Source organism: Limanda limanda, chromosome 14 (assembly GCF_963576545.1).
Source record: "Limanda limanda chromosome 14, fLimLim1.1, whole genome shotgun sequence".
NCBI lineage: Eukaryota > Metazoa > Chordata > Actinopteri > Pleuronectiformes > Pleuronectidae > Limanda > Limanda limanda.
This window is the reverse complement of record NC_083649.1, coordinates 7,874,074-7,897,484: the sequence shown is the minus strand read 5'-3', so window position 1 is coordinate 7,897,484 and position 23,411 is coordinate 7,874,074. Positions and strand designations below refer to the sequence as shown.

At 41.7% G+C, this 23,411-nt stretch overlaps 3 protein-coding genes across 3 annotated transcripts; 1 reads left to right on the top strand and 2 right to left on the bottom strand.

The window, feature by feature from the left end:
- Positions 1 to 2,351: 2,351 nt before the first annotated feature.
- On the bottom strand, positions 2,352 to 2,909 carry cldn28 (claudin 28). The gene has a single exon (XM_061085487.1). The coding sequence runs from the start codon at positions 2,907 to 2,909 to the stop codon at positions 2,352 to 2,354; it is 558 nt and encodes a 185-aa protein (XP_060941470.1).
- A 2,485-nt stretch (positions 2,910 to 5,394) lies between these two features.
- On the bottom strand, positions 5,395 to 13,292 carry LOC133019799 (uncharacterized). Its single transcript, XM_061086370.1, has 5 exons — positions 12,817 to 13,292; positions 10,427 to 10,996; positions 8,245 to 8,453; positions 7,975 to 8,157; positions 5,395 to 6,155 (listed from the first exon to the last, which is right to left on the bottom strand). The coding sequence occupies exons 1-5, from the start codon at positions 13,290 to 13,292 to the stop codon at positions 5,395 to 5,397; spliced, it is 2,199 nt and encodes a 732-aa protein (XP_060942353.1).
- Positions 7,841 to 8,473, top strand: cldn29 (claudin 29). The gene has a single exon (XM_061085486.1). It carries the CDS (start codon positions 7,841 to 7,843, stop codon positions 8,471 to 8,473), a length of 633 nt encoding a protein of 210 aa, XP_060941469.1.
- Positions 13,293 to 23,411: the final 10,119 nt, after the last annotated feature.

Below are 23,411 nucleotides of genomic sequence, written 5' to 3'. Positions count from 1 at the left end.
AAGTTGTCAGCTTCTTGGACTTGGACTATGGGCAGAAAAGGTCTCTGGTTCGTCTCTGGTTCGACTCCACGGAGAAACAACAAAAAGACGAACCTGGATTGATCTGTCAAAAAAATCCAAGAGGATTCTCCCTACCCTGTCTAGTGCCCCTGAGCAAGGCACCTTACTCCCCCAACATCTGCTCCCCGGGCGCCGTACATGGCTGCCCACTGCTCTGTGTGTCCTGCACCAGATGGGTTAAAGGCAGAGGTTAAATTTCCCTCCTTGCATGAGTGTGCTTGTGTTTTGGACAAATAAATGTATCTTAATCTTAATCGTATCTTTATAGGTGCAAAGATAAATGTATCAAAGTTTAAATTGATCCTTTTCATCTTAGACACTCTCTTTTCTCAGGAAGCGTTCAAATTTTGTTATTTCGATGTTCCACCTTCACAATATTCATTTTGGCTTCATTCTCTTGAATAGGCCCGTCCCCTCGTCTGGTCGTCCCTGATCTGACGGATAAAGTCCCCTGCTCAGATCCTGGTTGTGTCCCCAGAGGCTGATTATACAGCTCTACCCCACACACTCTGAGCTGTGTTCGGGGGGGTTATAGTCACGCACTCGAGTTACGAGCTCTCACTCCCACTCGATGCACGATCAAATATCCTGGGGACTGTTTGATCTCACAACATCAAACATGACAGCGGCTGTGTGGTGCAGGAGGAAGGTTGGGATCTACAGGGGAGGAGGCCCAGACAGTTTGTCAGTTTGAGATGTTTGCTCGTGACTGAAACCAGGATCAGGACGTCACAGAGAGCGACACCCAGCAGGAGAGTTACTGGAAACATTAGATATTCTACAGAAATCTGTCAGGAGCTTTATTTACAAGTCTTGAATGTATAAATAAGTTGATGTAACAAATTCATAATGAAAATGCATCCCTTTGTGTATAATGTTTTTTTATTGCGGTCTTGGATGTTATTGGTATAAAAAGAATGAAGCCATCACCGTTAAACATGAGGACTCACTATCAGTGTCCTTATCAGTCAGAAATGTTCAAATCTCACACACAGACACACACACACACACACACACACACACACACACACACCACAAACTGTTTTTCAGGGGATTTTTTTCCCCCTAAGTTTTCCTTGCATTTGTTCGGTGCCAGTGAAAACAGGATTTGTTTCTCTGAGAGGCCAAACAACAACATTCACGCATATGAAAAGTTAAAAAAAAAACTTTGAATTTGCAACTGCTTTAGAAAACTTTCTCAAGAAAGTTTTTGATTGCATGTGGTTATATGTCATTTCATCTGAGTCTATATTTAGCTTTGCAGTAGAAAAGTCAATTTATCACCTAATTTAAAGGTTCAGTATGTAGAATTTAGTGACATCTGGTGGTGAAGTTCGATGTTGCAGCTGAATACCCCTCGCCTCACTAATTTCAAGATTCACAACATGTAAAGGTTTTTCTTTATGTCTCTGATTCATTGTTTTGTTTCCACCATCAAAAGACGATGGTTATTCTCCCTCACATTGAATTATTAGAGATCTCCCATTTTAAAATACACACTTAAACAGCAGCAGAGCAACAACAAATTAAATGTCCGAAGTGAATTATTAGGGCCCGAGCACCGAAATCGGTGGGAAGCCCTATTGAAATTGAAATGATTATTATTATTATTATTATTATTATTATTATTTTTCTTCGCACAAATGAATTGGCTTTTTGAGGGCTTTAATTACTCTTGATATTCTTGGTAGGTTGTTAGAGAAAAGAACTCTGGGATTGCATTTCTCTTGTTGAGGTCCTGTTTAAACAGGGACTTTGATTAAATTCAAAGTTGTGTTTCGTTATGACATCACACGACACAAAGTTTAACAAGGAAATGCAAAAGTGAACTGAACAAAGGTGTGTATTCAAACACCTCGGAGCCAGATCCATATCAGGTTTTTCAGGCTTTTATACAAATTCAAATGACCGACACATTTTTCTGTCACTTCCATTTTATTCTATTTCTCCGTCTGTTTAAAAATACAAATATAAAAAGTAATACCAAGATATAAACCTGTGTGTGTAAAAAGTTACTATTCTTGCAGCATTCATTTGTGCAATATAAACAAGTCACATAAACTCATATATCTGAGTGGATCAGTTCCTACAGTGTCACATTATACAACTATTAGCTTAACTAGACATTTTCCTTCAACATAAACCAACACAATTTTAATTCACATTTATTATTTTACACCAATTTTAAACTAAAGGTCGAACATTTAGAAAAATCAAACAATGTCCATCACAGTGAACACAACAATGTACATGTTTACAGTGTGTTTGTTCATATTCCTCTCTCCTCTTCCTCAGCACCTGTACGTGCTGCACAATATTCCTCCTCCAATGACGAGCAGAGCTCCAGACACCCAGCCCACATATATGGAGGCCCCGAGCTCCCCCCTCCTCTCAGTGGTGGCCAGGGGGTTGTAGAAACCTGTGATGATGCTGTGGGCCGTCCAGCTGACAGGGATTAGACACAGGAGCCCTGCTATTATGAAGACCACACCCCCAGCTGTGCCGATGTTGGCTTTGTTCCGCCAGTCGTCACGAAAGAAGTTGGTGCAGCTCGCTCCGACCACGGTGAGCCCAATGGCCGCCCCGCTGACACCGAGGGACACACAGATCAGAGCCCTGGAGGCCTGCAGTCCCTGTGGTAGAGCCAGAACCGAGTCATAGGCTTTACACTGCAAGTGTCCGGTGCTCTGGATCACACAGTTCATCCACAATCCTTCCCAGAAGACCTGAGCCGTGACGATGTTTGCTCCCACAAAGGCTGTCACCTTCCACATGGGCAGGCAGCAGATGAGGATGGTGCCAAGGAAGCCGATCATTGCCAAACAAAAACCAACAAGCTGTGTGCGCATGTTGCCAGAAAACAAATCCAAGGCATGAATTTGAAGTTAACCACAATGTCAAAGACACCAACAAAACAAACCCACAGCTGAGCAGTTCAGTCGAGCAGTAAATCCTTTGGACCGAAAAACTTTTCCTCGGTTGTAAAAGCTGCTGGTTGTGTTTTGCTGTTTTGCGCTGCAGGTATGAGGTGGAGGAGAAACAGGGAGGGGACTGGTTAGTTTGCAGATCAGGTTTCCTGCTGGTCCTGATTACAGCTCGCTGTGAATGAACAGGAGACGAAAGCTGTTAACAAAAGCCATCATGTGAAAAGAACTGCTTTGTGATCCAGAGCTTAAGGCTTCGGATTTTTAACTTTAAATCGACTGAAACTAACATTTTAACCATTCAACGTCAAACAGTTTCTGTATAAAGAATCTTAACTTTACAGAGCTTAAGAGAAACTGTAAGAAAGCACTGAGTGGTGGGAAGTGTACTATGGGATCAAATGAGGGTTTGTGGGTGCTTATAAAAACAAAGTTATGTAAGTGTAGAAATATCTTGTGAATGTGTAAGAGATTTGTAGTTGTAGAAATATTCTGTACATGTGTAAAAAGTTTTAGAATTTTAGGAATTTTTGTGTATGCTTTACAGTTGTATTGCTATATTTATGATTAGTAGCTGTACAATTATATTGTTCATGAATAAATAAAGATTTGTAGCTCAAGAAATGTTTTGTAAATGTATAAAAACGTTTTTTTGTACATGTCCAGAAAAAAAACTGTATCTGGAGAAATGTTTTGTGTAATTCAAATGCATGCAGGAACAAATTCAACAGTGAAGTTTCACAAAGTGAGGGACAGATACAAACCTCTGGCTTAGTCGAGCCAATCAGCATCCAGTCACATGAACTCGGATTTCGAACTGTCCTATCAGGGGGAAGAGGACCCACCTGAGACCCAACCTTGGTGTAGGGCGAGGCGGTGGACTAGTGGCAGAAACTTGGACTATGGGCAGAAAAGGTCTGTGGTTCGTCTCTGGTTCGACTCCACGGAGAAACAACAAAAAGACAAACCTGGATTGATCTGTCCAAAAATCCAAGAGGATTCTCCCTACCCTGTCTAGTGCCCCTGAGCAAGGCACCTTACTCCCCTAACATCTGCTCCCCGGGCGCCGTACATGGCTGCTCACTGCTCTGTGTGTCCTGCACCAGATGGGTTAAAGGCAGAGGTTAAATTTCCCCTTGCATGAGTGTGCTTGTGCATGTGTGTGGGATAAATAAATGTATCTTAATCTTAATCTTGACCTAAATGCTAACGTTAGCCTAGCCATTATGCTAACCAGTGCTACAAAGAGGGAAGGAGAGACACTCATTACATTTAGCTCAACACTCGGCGCCACAGCTCATGTTGTTGCAGCTATTGGAGGCAAGTTAATAATGCTAAACTCAAAATTAATTAGATTGTCCAAACCTTGCAGTTTTTACTGTGCGATGCAGGTGTTGGTAATCACTGATTATACCGACAGAAACGAGAATTAGATGTTATCTGTTCTGTCAATATAAAGCCAGGAGCTGGTTAGCTTAACAAAGACTGGACGTTAACAATTCCCTTAATGACATGTTCTTAGTTTAAAACGTAAGGTTCCCATGTTTAGGTTCATACAACTCACCAGAAAGAAAATCATTTAGGCCGTGTCCTTAGCGGCAACTCCTCACTAAAAGTTTAAAGGGTCCATATTATGCATTTTTTTGGGACAGAGCATACTATTCCCTTCCACCTTGTGTTTTACCAGGTTTCTCATTTCCTCGCCTCTTGAAATGTTTTAGCACCGAGCCATTTTCAAAGTTTTTTTATTTACCAAGCCGCTTTATCAGTCAGATCTTCAGTAAATCATGCAAGTTAAAGTTAAGGATTTGCAGAAATAAGTCTAACAGACATTTAAGCAAAGTGAAAAGTTGTTGATTCAGTTGACCAAGTTAAGGCCTTACACATGAGTGGCCAAGGGAGGATATTTGTGCAATGGGACCTAAAGTTTCAACAAATGGGACAATGCCCTCAAGGTCTAAAAGTATACATTTCAAAGTAATAGACTTTCAGCAAGTTAGAAAATTATAAATTTACTTGTCACTAGATTCCAGACTAGTCACTTATAAATCAAGCGTGTAGAAAGTTTTACAGACCCTGGCATAACTTTTGAGTAGCTAAATAAATCCTGGATTAAAAGTTGCTGAATCATACTCACCCCAAATAAGCTGCTTAAAAATCAAGAGACCATTAACTTCTTAAACTGGATGAGGCTGATTCACCCCAAAAAGAGTCAAGGCCAAACCACCATTTTAAACATTTGTCAAGCACCACGCCAACAACAGAACCTTGGGGGGTCATAAGAACTTTTATTAAAATAAATCAGTAAAATCACAATAAAAAGGTCAACATTTAAAACAAAGCAAATGTACTTCAAATAGTCCAGTCTCCTGGTGGAAACAAGTGCAGAGCTGAATTACTTGCAGTCATTTCAAACGTAGGCTCCTCCACTAGCTGCTGAGCGTGGGGCTGAGTACTTCGCTGAGTATTTGTCGTCCTTGCGCTGCGGACACTGACAGCACAGAAGCGCCCCCCCGATGAGAAGGAGGCCAGCGGAGCCCCAGCCGATGAACAGCGACGCTCCCAGCTCCCTCCTCTGCGCGTCGTTCATGATGGGGTTGTAGAAGTTCCTGATGACCTCGTTGGCAGACCACGACACGGGGATCAGGCACAGGGCACCACCGGCGATGAAGAACACCCCGGCAGCGATGGCCACCCTGCTCTTGGCGAGCTCATCTTCAAGACAGTTGGTGCACTTTCCGCCTGCGACGGCGAGCAGGAGTCCCATGAGGGAGATCAGGATGGAGATGACGATCAGGGCCCGGGCGGCCTGCAGGTCTCGGGGCAGGGCCAGCATGGAGTCGTAGACCTTGCACTGCATCTGGCCCGTGCTCTGCTTCACACAGTTCATCCACAGGCCCTCCCAGAAGACCTGCGCCGTCACGATGTTGTTCCCGATGAACGCCGACACCTTCCACATCGGCAGCGCGCAGATGATGATGGTGCCCAAAAACCCGATGGTGGCCAGGAACACGCCAAGGATCTCAAGACCTGCAGACGCCATGTTAGTCTCAAGTTGCAAAGAAGCAGTGTGGCAGCCGAGCAATGAAATACAAATGGTGGCTTCCCTCCTGCAGCTTTTATACCTGGTGACCATGGTGTTCCCTGATTGGCTGTTCAAAATGATCCAAACTGAAAACACCTGTGGTCATCAAGGGTGCACCACGTCATCAACCACACACACACAGGTCGAAGTTAAACTGAAGTTTAAGTTTGAGGGTTTTGCTGCTGTTCTGAACTAAATACTAATACTTTACAAATAGTAGTGAATCAATTTTTATAAATCTCTAAATTACCAATTCACATTCCTGTTTATTTATCAGAATCAGGTTTTATTGCCAGGCAGGTTCACACATACAATACATTTTCTGTGGTGGATTTGTGCAAGTATAATTAAAAAAAAATAGGAATAAAATAAAAATACTATAATTATTAATCTGAATGTATTTTCTTTCTTCACTCTTTATCTTATTTTGTCAACTCATATGGGTTCTAAAAATATTTATTGATTCATGTATTTTATTTTAATTCTTGAGTTGAATTGATGTAAATTTATGTAAAACATTGAAACTTGTCTCTGATGCATTTCCACCTGAACCAAGTGAAGAGATGAGACATGATAGGATCAAGTTTATTTTCACCTCAGGATTCTACATTTTACAACCACACATTAAACAACATTCTACTTTTTTTCTACATTGAAGTTTCTGAAGGAGCTTTTTCTGCTGCTGCTGATCTCCTTCGTTCAGTTTCCTTCACCAGAGCAGGAATCAGGCTGAGTGTCTCCACCTGTGCTTATTAGTCAGTGACATCAGCTGAGTGTGTGTGTGTGTGTGTGTGTGTGTGTGTGTGTGTGTGTGTGTGTGTTTGTGTGTGTGTGTGAGAGAGAGAGAGAGTGAGAGAGTGAGAGAGAGAGAGAATTTATCTTTAGAAAAATTTAATTAGAAGTTAAAATCTTTATAGAAACACTTTTGATTGTATAGATTGAACATTTATTTTGCAAAAATACCCTTTCAGGATTTGCACATTAAACATTGAATGAATAATTTATATAACATAAAGAAGAAGTCTAAAAGTTATAATATTTTATTGAACCATTTATCCATCTCTCTAAGCTATTTCCTTTGACAATGCATTTCCTGTGTAGCTATATCTAACCCTAACTATTTCAACTTTTGTCAATTTTAACAATCAATCTATTATTTTCAACTGTTTATCATTTTAACACATGGTGTTATAACATTAAAACTGGGAGAAGTGTATCTTAGCTGTAAAGTTTACTAGTTATTTTGACACTTTTTGTAAAGATTAGCACTACATCCAGAATTCCCTCGTTTTTCATACTGGCTCGGCTCCACAATCTTTCTACACATTCTCTGGCAACTACAAAAGTCGGCCTCTGACTGGAAATCCCTGTTCGGCCGTCTAACATGATTTGATTAACCCATTATCGTGTGACCTGCCTTGTTTGCGAAGGACTTTGAAGTTAATGTTTTACAATAAATCTTCCTTTTCCATTATGTTAGATTTTCAACTTTTGCCTTTTGACTGAACCTCAGTATGAAAGCGTCTTCTCTTCCTCGGAGCTGTGCTGAGGGCCTCTTTGTCACACAGAGACACCTCTGAACTCAAAGGCAGCCTGATGGATGTTTACACTGTATCTGAGCAATGGAGCCAAAGCCCACCCTGAGGAGGGGGCTTCTCAGGGGGCATCTGTGGATCATATAAAACTTCCCCACGGCCAGAGAGATGTTAGTTGCCAGCTCGAGAGAAGAACTGTGACAGCAATTAAGAAAGCAACTCGAGCAAAAGCTGTAATGCCGTCTTTAGGGTTGCAGATCCTGGGCGTCGGGTTGGCGGTGCTCGGATGGATAGGAAACATCCTCATCTGTATGCTGCCCCTGTGGAAGGTGTCTGCTTTCATCGGGAACAACATCGTGGTGGCTCAGACCATCTGGGAGGGCCTGTGGATGACCTGCGTGGTGCAGAGCACGGGCCAGATGCAGTGCAAGGTCTACGACTCCCTGCTGGCCCTGCCCCCTGACCTCCAGGCAGCCCGGGCCATGGTGGTCATCGCCATCCTCTTCTCGCTGTTTGGCATCCTGCTCTCCGTGGTTGGCGGGAAGTGCACCACCTGCGTCGGGGACAAATCAGCAAAAGCCAGGGTGGCCATCGCCGCGGGGGTCTTCTTCATCCTGAGCGGGGCTCTGTGTCTGGTGACCGTGTCTCTGCCTGCTAACACCGTCATTAAGGACTTCTACAACCCCCTGGTCCCCGATGCCCAGAGGAGAGAGCTGGGTGCTTGCCTCTACGTGGGCTGGGGAGCTTCGGGACTGTTGCTGGTCGGTGGCGCTCTGCTCTGCTGTCAGTGCCCGTCGGGTGGAGACCGCTACAGCGGAGCAAAGTACTCGCCGCCCAAATCCACGACACCTGGGAAGGAATTTGTCTGAGCCGGTAGCGTCTGTTGAAAAGTGCCTGACTGTACATACAGTACGAACCTGTTACTGTTACAACGTTGGATTTGCATTTGTCATTAACTTCTTAAAAATAACAAACTGTGGCCTTTTGTTTCTGAAAGATACCAGAGACTCAAAGGTATGAGCCATGTTAGATAAATGCATCATTGAGTTAGGACTGGAGTTCAATTCATTTATTTTCACTCGGTCACTGTTTTGTGTAATAGTTTTAATATTAATTCAGACACTGCTGATGTTTTTAGCAAAATAAGCACTTCAGGAAACATGAATGTGATCACCATGTCAAATGTATTTGTTTTTTTACATTCATGTAATAAACTGTATTTTTTTGACAGAAAAGTTTTTTTAAATTATGCCTGATTTTATGGAATACAACGAAGTACATGTTCAGTCCAGTACTATGATAAATAAAGCAATTTGAGATACATCCCCTGAATTATTATTTCTTATTTGACAGAGATACTTACCAGTAAATGTAAGATGTTGTTTATACTCAAAACCTATGATCAGCTTATAAAATGATTCAATGCAATGTTACTTTATGTTTTTTTTTATTTTAAAGCCGCTCAAGGTAAATCTGTGATGTGTTCTATTGAACTCAATAAGTAAAATTTACTTGACAATACAGAGCAGTTCATTTCAGCTCCACCTGGACCAACAACTAATCAAATATCATTATAAATTTAATATAAACGGTGTCCATTCTTTGTGATTAGTGTGATTATTTTTTGATGCTTAACACTATCCAAAAATGTCCAAATATTATTTTACCCACAAACAAACATAATATACATAGTATTGATACTTTTACCAAAGTAAAGGCTCAGTGGTCAAAATTTAAAGAAGACACAATGGAGGGAAAATTACAGTGGTGTATTGTTTTTTCTTTTCAGGCCGATTTCAACTGAAACTGTCTGTAGACAAAAAGAATCCCCTTTAACGAGGTTAAGGATATTTCATCCTGACAGGACTTGGCAGATGTTCTCTTTCTGGGCAAAGTGTAAATATCCATTCTCCGCATATGTAAGACAGTTCCTTAGCAACATGAATCCGAGCATGTGCAGTGCTGTGTTGTCTCTGGCAGTGACGTCTATTGGACTCTCGGCATAAACTGTAAATAACTGTCCTAAAAGAAGGTCAGTAGATTACAGCGCGGCAAACATCTCAACCAAATGCATTTAACTCCCACGAGTCCACTCCCATGGATTCCTGAATGCCTTATCATGGCTGGTTAGTGAGAGGAGCAGTTTCAGTTGAGAGCAGGTGCAGAGGGAACACGAGAAGGACGACGTGAAGGGTGTGAATCAAGACTCTTTATTTCTGACATTTCAAAGACAGGGAGTGATCTTTACATCATTAAAAAAAAAACATAACAAAGCATTTCAAGTCAACATCTTCTCATATCAAAATTTGATTTTAAATTGTTGGGTTTTCACATCGTCTCTGGGCAGCAAGTTGTGCAATAGATGAAATGAATTTGATAGATAAAGAACACGTCTGTATACATTACATATCTAGTGCATCAGTTCCTCAGTCTCAAAAAAACAAAAGCAGGTATTGTTATTCATTCAGAATTAAGTATTGGATCTGAGAGATGTCACAAGTTTTCAGTCATTTAAGCTAAAAAAGACAGTGGAAAATAACATTTATGAAGAAATTCCTCCTTGTGAAACCTGGGAATCAGCCATGTAGTCATTTAAGTAGTTTTTTTGACAATATATGAAGTTTAGTGTGTTGTGTTACGTTAATTATAGAAATATTCAGTGAAGTTTTAGAAAAAATCATTATTGTTCCAGATTAAACACAGTGAAATGTAATTTAGTTCCTTTTTAACACTTCGCTATGAGCAAAAAACATTTCCAAGCACATACACAGTGGTTTGTAAATGTAGTTTGGGACTCTGACTGCAGCCGTGGAAACACTCACACATAGTCCACGTTAGAAGCTACGGTTCTCACAGGAGTGAACTTGGCCGGGATGTAGGGTCTCCCGTCTTGTGGGGGGCAGTTGTTGCACAGCAGGCCCCCCCCCAGCAGCAGCAGCCCAGCAGAGCCCCAGCCGATATAAAGGCCGGCTCCGAGCTCCCTCCTCTGAGCCGCGATCACCAGCGGGTTATAAAAGTCCCTGATCACTGCATGAGCCGACCACGACACCGGGATCATGACCAGCATGGCGGCTATGATGAAGACCACACCAGACACAATGCAGGCTTTGGCTTTGGCCGTCTCGTCCTCCATGCAGTTTGTGCACTTCCCTCCAACCACCGCCATGAGGACGCCGAAAACGCCGACCATCACAGCGATGATCACCATGGCCCTGGCAGCCTGCAGGTCTTGCGGCAGGGCCAGCATGGAGTCGTACACCTTACACTGCATCTGGCCCGTGCTCTGCACCACGCAGGTCATCCACAAGCCTTCCCAGATCACCTGGGCCGTGACGATGTTGGCCCCGACGAATGCAGTGACTCTCCACATGGGCAGGGCGCACGTGATGATGCTCCCCAGCCAGCCGACGAAGGCCAGCAGTACACCCATCAGCTGGAGGCCTTGAGAAGCCATGGCTATGACCGCAGAGCCACAACCCAACTTCTACGCTTGAAAACCGGAAGAAAAAGTGGCTGCGGTTACAAAAATGTCCACGTCTTGAAGATGAATAGATTCTAACCGTTTAAAAATCAGTGAAGGCCTTAAGGGTTGGGTCTCACACGCAGCCGCTTGAGGAAGTGTTTGCTGTGCTGTGATGCACTGAGGTCCAACTGTGAGAAGATAACAGCAGCTGCTGTGGTTCCAACTTTCAGGGAGGAGATTCTGAGCTCCCAGACAAAAGGAGAGGCCTGCTACCTGATATCCAACCCTTGTTTTTCCCTGCTCATTGTTCCCACACATACAAGCTTTTATTACCTCAAGCAAGGCTTCAAGATTGGGAACAATGGCTCCAGATCCCACCTGTGCTCTCTGTCTCACACACACACACACACACACACACACACACACACACACACACACACACACACACACACACACACACAAGAAGAGAGAGAGAGAGAGAGAGAGAGAGAGAGAGAGAGAGAGAGAGAGAGAGAGAGAGAGAGAGAGAGAGAGAGAGAGAGAGAGAGAGAGAGAGAGAGAGAGAGAGAGAGAGAACGCGACTCTATCACAAACCTTGAGCAAACAAAAACTCTGGGTTTGGGTCTTTGCATTGGAAATTGAAAAACAACTTTGTTTTTAGTTCGGTATTTTTTGCATAACAATTAAAACCATCTCAGATACAATATGGTTTGTAGGCACATTAAGGGACGTTATAATTCGGTCCACTAATGAAGTAAAGTTCTACTCAAAGAAGAAGAATTATTTTATTCACAATACGAGAAAATGAGTAAAACCCTAAATCCAGATTCGTGATTATATCAAAGGGACGTGATTATTTCCTGGCATTTCAGTATTTTCTCTCCGCAAATGAAAAATTGGTCCTGTGAGTCCATGTTAAGTGCAAATACTTCTGCCTGTAGGCTCACAGTTTAAACAAAGACCAGCCATCGTGCCTCTTTTTCTGCCACACCTAAACCTGATCTACCAGAAAGTCAGACAAAAGATGTTTCTCAGACGCCGCAAGGGTGAGGATCCTTGTTCTAGAATGTGAGAGGTGAACATACGCCTCTGCAGGTGTAAGAAGTAGAAGTTATATTAAAACACAATAAATACCCACTTTTAAGACCAGTGTGATGAACACAGCGGCTGTGTGAAAATAAGAAAGGAAGCGTGAAAGATCTCAGATTTGTAAACAAATATTTATTTACAGTATAACCATCACATCATGATTCTCATAGAAATACTTCTTAAAAAACAACCCACATTAACATGGCAAAAAAGTGAGGATTTTCAGAATAGGTTATAAAATATTTATACAAACAAGAAAATGTTTCTACGGAAATACACACATACGATGAACTGTGATAAAATATAAAACTGAGTTTCCTCCTTGGGTGTGATTCCTTTCCTGCTTTTATTTTCCTTCAAACGTGCTCATGAGGAGTAACTTCTTGGCCAAGAAATATCCTGAATGATCGGCACTCACAACCCAGTAGCACCAGTGTTTTTGTCCCTTTATACAGTTTTCCAGTTTTTGGGGGTCACTGATTTCTAGACCAGATTCAAACGTAGTCTTTCCCGCTTGTAGGTGCTGAGGCATCAGATCTGGCAGCTTTGTACTTTGCAGTGTACCCTTCCTCCTTTTTGGGGCAGTTGGCGCACAGCATCCCCCCTCCAATCAGCATCAAAGCGGCCGCCCCCCATCCAATGTAGAGCGCAGCACCCAGCTCTCTCTTCTGGGCGCTCATCAATAGCGGGTTGTAGAAGTTTCGGATGATGGTGTGGGCCGTCCAGCACACAGGGATGAGGCAGAGGACCCCAGCTGCAATGAACATGACCCCAGCGGCAATGCCCACCTTGGCCTTGGATGTCTCATCAGTCACACAGTTGGTGCACTGCCCCCCAGCGACAGAGAGGAGGATGGCCAACACTCCCACCACGATGGAGAGGATGGTCAGGGCCCTGGCAGCCTGCAGGTCGGAGCTGAGGGCCAGCATGGAGTCGTAGACCTTACACTGCATCTGTCCTGTGCTCTGGTGCACACAGGTCATCCAAATACCTTCCCAGCTGGTCTGCGAAGTGACGATGCTGGCGCCGATGAAAGCAGTCACCTTCCACATGGGAAGAGCACACACAACGATGGCCCCGATCCAGCCGATGAGCCCCAGGGCCGAGCCCAGGATTTGAAACCCGGCAGAAACCATGGTGGATTCGAACCGGTCTTGCTGTGACGTGAGCCTGTGGGTTGTTTGTCTTTTTTCTGCAGTGGAGCCTCTGGTCCGTCAGGTGAGTTTTGCTGAATGGGAGAGGAATCGGGGGAGAGCAGGTACATATTGGTGAGGAGGAGGGGCCGTGGAAGCAAACACTCTACAGGGAGTGACCGTCATCACTCCCTGTTCTTCAGGTCCAACCCCAAACTCAACAAACACATAACCTGTTTACCCTCCCCCCAACCCTGTCATTTAAAGAATTCTTGTGAAACGGCTTTGCATGTAGCACCACACACACACACGCAGAAAAACACATCATTTAAACACAATACAAGCATCTTTTCCAAGAGAAGTTGATGATAACTTCTGTATTATCTGTATTATCAAATTCCTTCCTAATTCCCCCCCACGTCTCGAGTTTCACCTGTAGCAAATTGGAGGGTGGAGTCCTGTTTGAGACACTTTAAATCATACCTCTGACGAAAACTTCCCACTGACCAAATATGGTGTTGTGCTCAGAGTTGTCGCCGTATTAAAAAAAAAAACTATGACTAACATGCTCCTGAAACCAAAATAGCAATCAACAACAATTTGACTCATCCAAGTCATAGGATGTACCTTTGCGTTCTGTGACAAACACATTCTCAGACAGATACCTGATTCCCAGGGTTCCTCTCTGGTTAAAGTCAGGGAACGATTAATGCTTCAGTTCAAGGTCAATTAAGTAAAATCATCCTATATTGTGCTTTAAGTCACTTTTAACTTTCCCGAAGAGGCCCATGTGTCTCCAAGACTCCAATAGAAAGTGAGGAAACCCAAGTGCTTTAGTCTGGAGAGATGGCTTCAGGAATACTTTGTCTTGTTCCCAATGCAACGAGCAGCCACAACCTAACAAAGGCTGGACAACTGACTTGAAGGCCTAATTGACTTATTAATTAGATCACTAGTTAAAACATTACATAATTTTGCTCATTTTAGCAATGTCTAAATATGTGACACACTACAGACGCACTGTTGAAATAATATGGATATTCTCTTATTCCAGCTGTAAGAAGATAAAATGTTATTTGTCTCATTTCACAATTTTAAGGAGAAACAATGTCTTCACCTCCAATAACTCCTCAAATAGCTGATTTGTTAATTTATCTAACTTTTTATAGACTGTGTCCTCTCATTAAAATGGGTCCAGGGTATTATATATACTGTATATATATAAAACCTTAAACATCATATATAAAACTGAGGCATTCAATGGTCTTCTGTCTACTCATGTGTACACTGGGGGGGGGGAAAGCCTTGCTCACACACTGAGTCACATTCCTGCAATAAAGTGTTTCAATAAGGCGACAAACAGCGTGTGAGTCATGTGACCCCCGCTCTGATGTAACGCAGGTCGGTCAACAAGCAATCAGACACGGTCACATGATCCACAAGTTCAATTCCTTGAAACGTTCAATTTGGTTATTTTATTCCTATAAGAAACAGGATTATGTTTTTCCAAAAATAAAAGAAAAAACAATCCAATTACTCAAATCCACTTAAATTACTTTTATACCAACATTTCATTAAGTGCAAATATTTCACTTTTTACACGACATCTGTTGCATTACTGTGAGAAGAACCACTTACATAAGAGATGTCTTTCTTTTAAATTGTAGACATAAAACAACATTTTGCCGTTAACACTAAAATATCGAATATTTTTGTCATTGTCATCATTTAAGCAATTGATTAACTTCGAAGTTTCAGCAGCAAAATGAAGACAGCTTGGTTGCAAAATCCACATCAAGGTGAGACGAGATCTGTCCTTCACTGTAACCGATTTCAAATGGTGCTAGAAACAATAGTAGACTCTGAACACCAAAAGAAATCGGTCAACCTTGGAGATAGGACAAAGAGCTTGAGCTGTCCCTGCAGAGCCACGGCTTGTTGACCACTAGGTGGCGCTTCACGGAGCGACACTGGATTCAAGATTCAAGAGATTCAAGATTTTTTTGAAGATATCTTGGGCTCGCAAAAGGTTGGTGACGACTGGTCTACAGGATCCGGCTGGCGTTGTGGGTGTGTCTTGGAATCCACTTCCCCTAAATGAGTAAGTCTTTGATGACATGAGTCTTCTATGTCATCAAAGGAGACTTCTCCATAAAGAAGGAAGAGTTGTGAATTAGAAGAGGTTTAGCTTGTGTGTTAAAGTGTGGAAGAGCATTTCCTTTTCACACTGGACACGGAATCATAAAGAGACATATCCTGTGAGTAACCCGCTGTTGATGAGTCATCGTTAAGCCCACACTCCTCGCATGGGGACGAATATCAAACTATGTAACCTGACCACAATCTGTTTTAACATGAAATACACAATCAGCCAGAGTTGTCAAATCTGCACAGGGTATTTGACTTGCTCATTCAACTGACACAGTTCCAACAGCACGTAGTCATCTGACAGAATAGAAGAATTACACAACAGGTGTTGTTAGCGTGAGGTTGTGTTTATCCAGTTGTGTTCCACTGTGAGAGCCTTGCTAATTCCTGCATGTTTTTCCTTCATCAGAAAATTGTGGAATTGTGGGGCTTGTGGAGCGTTTCGTCATGGATCTCACATCCGTCTGTCTCCTGCTCATTCTTGGTCTTGTTGTTGCCGTCCAAGGTCAGTGTGGAAGAGCTAATGAATCAGGAGCCAAAGTGAAAGCAACGTGAAGCCAGGCGGCCCCTTGTGTTGGGTCATTGTCACAGACTCCCCCTTTAATCTTCTCAGTCATTGTGCAGTAAAGTGACAGGAAATATGATACAAGCATAGTCAGATGGAGGAACAAGAGAAATTATATTTTGGAGGCAGGATCAGACTTGTGTTCTTCTTCTGTTTGGCAGTTCAGGGTAATGAGGATAAAATGCAGGTAATAACCAGAAGCTGTGTCTTATTGTTCTGGATGCAGACGCTGACCTTCATCAAAAGTCAAGGTAAGACCAAGTATTTCTTGTTTATTGATTATTCAAGTAATTCCTGGATTATATCAACGCTGAACACGGAAATTGTACAACTATGTATTTCTCTCTATAGATCTTCCCAAAGGTTGTACACTTCAAGATTTTCGAAATGGGCCCTTGTTTGATTCCAATTTCGACACAACTGGTCTGGAGGCCCAGTACCCCGCCGGGAAAACGATAAGAGTGAGCTGCAGTGTTGGTTTCAGTGGTTTTTTCAAACTGAGCTGTGTCGAGGGTAAATGGGAAAAGAAAGGCACGATATGTCAACGTGAGTTACAAACTTTTAACAAAATAAGTATTTCAGTTTTATTCTGTTTGATTTACAGTGTTGGGTTTGAATTATGATGTCCAGTTATCGCTCAATTTATATTACAACAGTTATTATTATCATGATTATTATTATTATTATAATCTGATCACAAGGGGTCAGCATCAAGTTTTGAGAAAGGTTTGAACGCACACAACTGTGTCCTTCATGTGTTCTGAGATGCGACCACATTTAGACGAAGTCTGGGACACGTGAGCCACTTTTCACTCTGTGATCTTTAATCTTTCCTGGGCTAATTACGAAGTTCACGACAATGTCACAATGAATCAAACGTATTTTTAAGTCCTCCAAGTGAGTGTCAATACGATCCTTCGTCGCAATATCAACACATAATGATTGATATTATTCTTTATACTCAGACTGGGTGAAAACAATAATTTGGACTTGTTAAACACATTACGTACCTGATTATTTGCATAAAGAGCAGGGAAGTAGTCACTAGTGGTCACATGAGGCACATTGTCAGGTGTGAACAGACGACCTTGTCCAGTTGTGATTGAATGTTTCAGGACGAACGTTGATACCAGGTCTAAACGGGGCATATTTCACAATCGGCTTTGGCAGCACTGCCTGGAAGGAATCATTTAGTAAATTCAACTTACCAGCATATAAATGATGAGTCACTGGTAATGTCTGACAAGCCTGTTGAGTCATTTGTGCATAGTGTTACCAAATCCTTGTAAAGGAAGGACTTTGATCTTTCTTTCTTTCAGGAAAGAACTGTGGCCCTGCTGGAGAAGTTGATAACGGGAACGTTGATTACCCTGAAGGGGATCAGTTTGGCGCTAAGGCTGTGCTCAGCTGCAACAGAGGGTTAGTAATAAACCAATGATGCTGGTGTTTTTTTTCAATCCTACTCTTTAATCCCCAAAGTTTTTCAGGAAAACCTTATGCTTCCTGATCAAACAACTTCTTTCAACTAAAGTGGGAATTTATTATTCCCCCCCCCCCTTTCTAGTTACAATATGGTTGGCGGTAGCGGAGCAACACGCTTTTGTGGAGACCAAGGGTGGAGGGGCAGGTTTCCAAAATGTCAAGGTTGGTGATCTTTCTTTAGCAAAACATTTTTTAAAAGACAGAAAACTATGTTAAAAGCATTACATTCTAATAATTGTCATTTTTATTTTGCAGAAATAAATTGTGATCCGCCACGTGAGATTCAAAATGGCAATTTCCACCCAAAAAAAGAAGACTTCTATGGATTTTCACAGGTTGTACATTACACCTGCCAAAAACCGTATATACTTAAAGGTGCCAAAATATTAGAATGTAAAGAGACTGGGGAATTCAAGCCTGATCCTCCAGAGTGTATCAGTAGGTGGCTTTTATAATTTTTCGTAAGATTCTCTGATCTAACCTGAACCATGACTCTCACTAATACTCTATTACTTTCCATTTTCTTTGCCTGCAGTTGTTAATTGTGACGAGCCTGTTATTGACAAGGGTAAATGGGTATCAGGTTCTCGACCCCCCCATAGCCACCGGGATAGTGTGACGTTCGAGTGCGATACCAGATACTTCATGGTGGGAGAGGGGGAACAGATGTGTGACATAAATAGCAACTGGTCACCAGGACTTCCAAAATGCGAACGTAAGTTATATGTGAATTTATGCTAATTTCAGATTTAATTGCATTCCTACGCGTGATTGGCTATTAATGCAAATGAGGGAATATTTTCACTGTTTTCTTGTGCTTCAATTATTAGAACTATACCAAACTCCAGGATGGCTGAATAGAATTAATCCCCAATCTTCTCTCACACGTCCTCTGTTGGTCAAATAGATTCAGCAAAGACGTCCATTTAACACGCTGTCTGAACAGGGATTGAGTGCTCTTCCTGTGAAAAGCTGGAAACAACATAACAGCATTACATAACAATACAACTACAACTTTTCAACATAAAACCAGCAGCATTAATTCGTGACAGCAACTGTTTATTATATAGAAACGCTGAAGATGATTTGTCTGTTTAAATGGATTTGAACTAGTTTCCACAGCTTTAATAAATAAAAATGTATAAAAATACACAACTGTGATCGGATATATGTGATCCAAGCAAATCCCTGATCACAGTGTCCTGATTCCCCTTTTAATTTATAAATTTTTTTGGAGCAGTGGCTGCCACAACTAAAGCTACTACCACCACCACCACCAGCACCACCACCACCACCAAACCTTCAGGGAAACAAACGGGTAGAGTTTCTTTTGATGATTTTGTTTTGGCCAAAAAGCTTCTTTTTTGGGGGGGGCGACTGATTTAATCAAAATGTTCAATGGGGTCTTGTCGGCGATTGTTTGTTACAAGTACAATCAAACCTTTTTTTACACAGCGTTTTGCACCATCTACACGTCCGGTGCTTAGCAACTGCTTGATCGTGATCGCACTTTGCACTGAAACATGTAAATTGAGAGAATGAATGGAACAGTGTATGAGCCAGGCATGTAAACATCATAATCGAGCCACAAAACAGAAACATAACCACAACGGATGTGAGCAACAACGGATGTTGACAATGAAACCAGCAGAGTTAGTTCTCTATTGCTGCTAAATTCTCGTCTATTTAGGGTACAGGTGCATTCTTGACCACAGTACGTAACTATTGACACTTCACATTTTAACATCCATTATCGCTCACTTCGGTTGCAATTGTGCTGTGTGGCTGTTGTGGATGTGTTGTCACTTATTGCTTTTGAAATGTGGCTTTAGCGTTCATGATTTCCGTTAATGTGCTTGTGTGAGAGTCTGCAATTGTAAAATATACATTGCTTAATACCTCAGAATTTCCCTGAAAACATTGTTCAGCCCTCGTTGATGCTGGATGTCCTGTGTTTGAATTCATCCGACGATGCTTATGTGTAACATGCAATCATTTTTTTTTTCTTCTTCTTTGTATCTCTGTTTCAGCTGCTCCTAAACCAACTGACGCACCTGGTAAGTCATCAAAAATAATTTGTTCTGTTACAGTTATTTCTGGCCTCTTCCATGATCTCATTTATTTTTTTCTCTCCCTTTTATTTACAGACAGTGGAAGTGACAGCTCATGGTGGAAGTGGGGTCTTGGAAGTAAGTTTCAAATTCAGTCGATCAAACAGCAATAGATCAAGAAAGAAAAGAGTTAACGCTGATTATTTCTTTAGCGTCAAATCATAACTTGCATTATCTGAAGGCACTTTACATAGAAGGTCGAGACCTTTAAAATTATGGAGAAACCCAACAGTTCCCACAATGAGCAGCACTTTGGCGACTGTGGAGAGAAAAGAGGGGAGAGAGAGAGAGATAAACAGGTTTTCATTGTTATAAAGATAACAGTAAGAGTGATATTTAAGAGGTTATTAATGATAGCAGCAACACTTAATAAAATCGTGCTAATAATAATAAGCTCAGGAGTCAAAGTGCCACATTCCCAATCTTACTCTTCTCAGGTGGGGACGGTGGATATGTTTGTTGGCCTCATGTCCCGTCATCCTTTTTCACACATTTGTATTCTCATTAAAGTAGGCGCTGGTGTCGTTGTTGGCGGCGGTGTCATCTACATCGATGATGTAGGACCAACATTTTTATCGGAGACGTATGATGCGTTTTCATTGTTTCTATCCTTTAGTGCGTTTTATATGTGGTAAATGGTTTATAAAGCGTTTTCTAATCTTGATGACCACTCAAAGCTCTTTACAGTAGAGTTAAACATTCATACAGTGCATCTATTAGCAGCACTTCCTTGTTCTATGAGGGGCAATTCGTGGTTCAGCATTTTGCCCAAGGACACGTCGGCATGCAGATGGGGAAGCCTGGGGATCGAACTGCCGACCTTCAGGTTGGAGGACGACCGCTCTACACCTCAGCCACAGCCGGCCATATATGTTTGTGTGTCTATGTCCAAAGTCTGTGGTAGAGGTAACTCTGCTTCCCCCAGAGAAAACACTGCTCCTGAAACGCCTCCTCACTTGTCCTGTTATTTTTTTGTCCCATAACATCACATTTGCATAACCTTTTTTTTTCCTTCACTAACAGGGCTCTAAGGGTTTTTACACTATGTCTACAATTAACACTATTCTTCTTTTCCTTTTGCAGAAGTAAGCATTTGCGTCCTGGTCGTCCAGCTGTACGTGATGTACTAATGAACTGAATGGAAGAGGGTCGCCCCTGGACGAGTGTTTGAACCTGCTTATGGCTTTGATTTGTAGAGACAGACATGATGAAATGTCTAGAGATCCTGAAATCTCTGCAAATTGCGCTGAGTCCTCAGCTACTGCTTGTTGCTCTGGTTAGTCGACAGTAATGTACATATCTGATAATCTTTTAACTTGCCTTACTTATTCCTGCCCATAATGAAGACCAGTTCAAACGTTTTTCTTTTGTCTTAATATTAACTGACATTGTGTTTGTCAGAGAAGCTTTATCTCCATATAGATTTTATACTTTTGCACTAAAACTCAACAGCACAGCTCGGGCCACTGTAGCATGAAATGCAACAATGGTTTGGATTGAGAAAAAACTTAATGTATGCACTGCTCACCTTTTTCAAAATACAGCCGTTCAGTTTAAATAACCTGTGTGATGCTGAAGTAACTCTTGAATATATCTGTCACTTGTTTCAAACAAAGCTTGTAACTGAAATAGATATTGATGGCACCCCTCGTAGAGGGAGGGGCTCAGAGCCAATAAACCATTCCTTTCAAAAAGGTGGGATCGAGCATCGGGCCTGTCGAATGTGTGGTGTCGTTTAAATGCCTTATCCCAAACAGACCTTTTACAACTGCTTACTGTTAGTTAATGAGGCCTACTCATGACTCTACTAAATGATGAGATGTCATATATTTGCCAGAGTCTGAACAAATTCCCCACTACTGTGAAAAACAGTGTTACACGTTTTGACGGTGGCTACATCAAGATGTACAGAATGTGATTTGTAAAGGTTTCAGCACCTGCTCAACTTTTTATTTATTTGTCAAAAGAGAAATTAGTAGTTTTGTGTAAATTTGCCATAAAATATTTTGTAAACATGAATGAAATAAAAGTGTTCATGATACGCCTTTACTTCTATCTTTATTTTGCACAAGCTTTGCTCATCGCTACATGTTTGACCCACATTTTTCCAATGTTTTCTTTAACCAGAAGTCTCTTGGTCCCAAAGCTTTTAAAAATACATTCAAAACATAAAAGTAATGATTCGATGAAAACCCTGGTACAAGTGTATCAAAGAAAAAATGTGGAATATGGCCAAAATGGCCACTAAATACAAAATAGCAGGCTTCCTGTTTTGTTTTTCCAATTGCATCTAGAGACTTTTTTGTTTGTCTGGTCATGATACACCTGTGTATTGATTTTTGTGAAGATCGGTCAATGGGAACACCTTCCGGGGGTCTCGGGTGGTCTCGGGGGGCACCGTTGACCCATTTTGCGACGCCCATTGAAAATTCCTTCAGAATACGTAAAATTTTCACCACTTTCTAACTTTCTGCAAATTTTGGTAAGAAGTTGAGCATGTTAAAGCCCTCAAAAAGCCAATTCATTTGCCTGAATAATAATAATAATAATAATAATAATAATAATAATAATAATAATAATAATAATAATAATAATAATAATAATAATAATAATAATAATAATCCTTACAATTTCAATAGGGTCTCACCAGACACCTTTGATGTCTGTGCTCGGGCCCTAACAAGCATTAGATGTTCACTATTTAGAGCTAAATGTGAAGAGACCATGTGAAGAAATGGCAGATTTTTTTCTTCTGATGTTCCCTCTGTGTGTGTCCTGTGAATCGGACTGAAGGCTGATTGTGTGAACGCACAGTTGGTGTTTTGTTCACAGGAGATCAGAGGAAAACAGCGTGCACTGAATATAGGTGGCGTGGGGAAGGGTGACAAGCTGGGGTCAGTGTGAGTGCAAGAGATGTGATAATAACACACATTTGACAGGTCTGGATTTTGTAACCTCATCCCCTTGATATCAAATGAAATCTCTGGAGCTCTTCTCTCTGCTGTTCTCCCTTCGGCCCAGTGGGAGGCAGCAGCTGCTTCTCCGTGTGTCGTAATCTGTCCCGAGTTTTGCCGGGACGAGTCACTTCTGGGTTCATGTGTGACTCACAGGGTGCAGAGATAGAGACTGATAAACCAGGAGGACATTTTAAATGTTATCTTTTGCTTTCTGTTCATAAACGCTTCAAAATATACACCCCGTGATGAGGAAATTCATCAGTTTTTATACACAAAGAGAAAGAAGAATGTCTGTTGTGAAAGTGTTGCATCCCCCAGGACACAAGAGCTTTTAACAGCAGCTTTTAACGTGTCTATAAACCTCCACGCAGCCTTTAAACCCAAGCTTTCCGACCTATTTCAGTGGAGTGATACTTAATTAGTAACTAAGCGTCATCCTGTATCAACACTGACCTAATAAAAGCTGCCAGGAAACTCTGGGATTGTTCAAGAGGTATGAATTCAAGTTTCAAGTTTCAAGAGTTTATTGCCCAATGCACAACAATAACATTAAGCAGTCGCTGACAATGAAATGCTTGGATTTTGAGGAAGATATATTTATTTGGTGCTTTAATCCACTTCAGTATAAAACATTACACACAGTCATAATGTCTGAGTGACATTACAGTGTCGCTAACTCATCTTTAATATGATCCAAGAGGAGGAGCCTGAGTTTCTATGGATCATTTCATTATTTATTGTTTAAACTTTCACCTCCCTCCATCTTTAATTCTACATCCATCCATTCCTCTGTTAGCAGAAGAGAACATACAAACTTCTTGTAAAAAGGCAGGATTCTAACTAGGAACCTTCTTTCTGT

Coding starts and splice junctions, on each gene's coding strand:
- LOC133019799 (XM_061086370.1), bottom strand. CDS start 13,292: ATGGTTTCTGCCGGGTTTCAAATCCTGGGCTCGGCCCTGGGGCTCATC. Junction 10,997..12,816: donor ATGAGCGCCCAGAAGAGAGA/GCTGGGTGCTGC, acceptor CTGGCTGGGGAG/CATCATCACGTGCGCCCTGC. Junction 6,156..7,974: donor TCCACAGGCCCTCCCAGATG/GTCTGAGCCACC, acceptor AGGTGTTTTCAG/TTTGGATCATTTTGAACAGC.
- cldn29 (XM_061085486.1), top strand. CDS start 7,841: ATGCCGTCTTTAGGGTTGCAGATCCTGGGCGTCGGGTTGGCGGTGCTC.
- cldn28 (XM_061085487.1), bottom strand. CDS start 2,909: ATGCGCACACAGCTTGTTGGTTTTTGTTTGGCAATGATCGGCTTCCTT.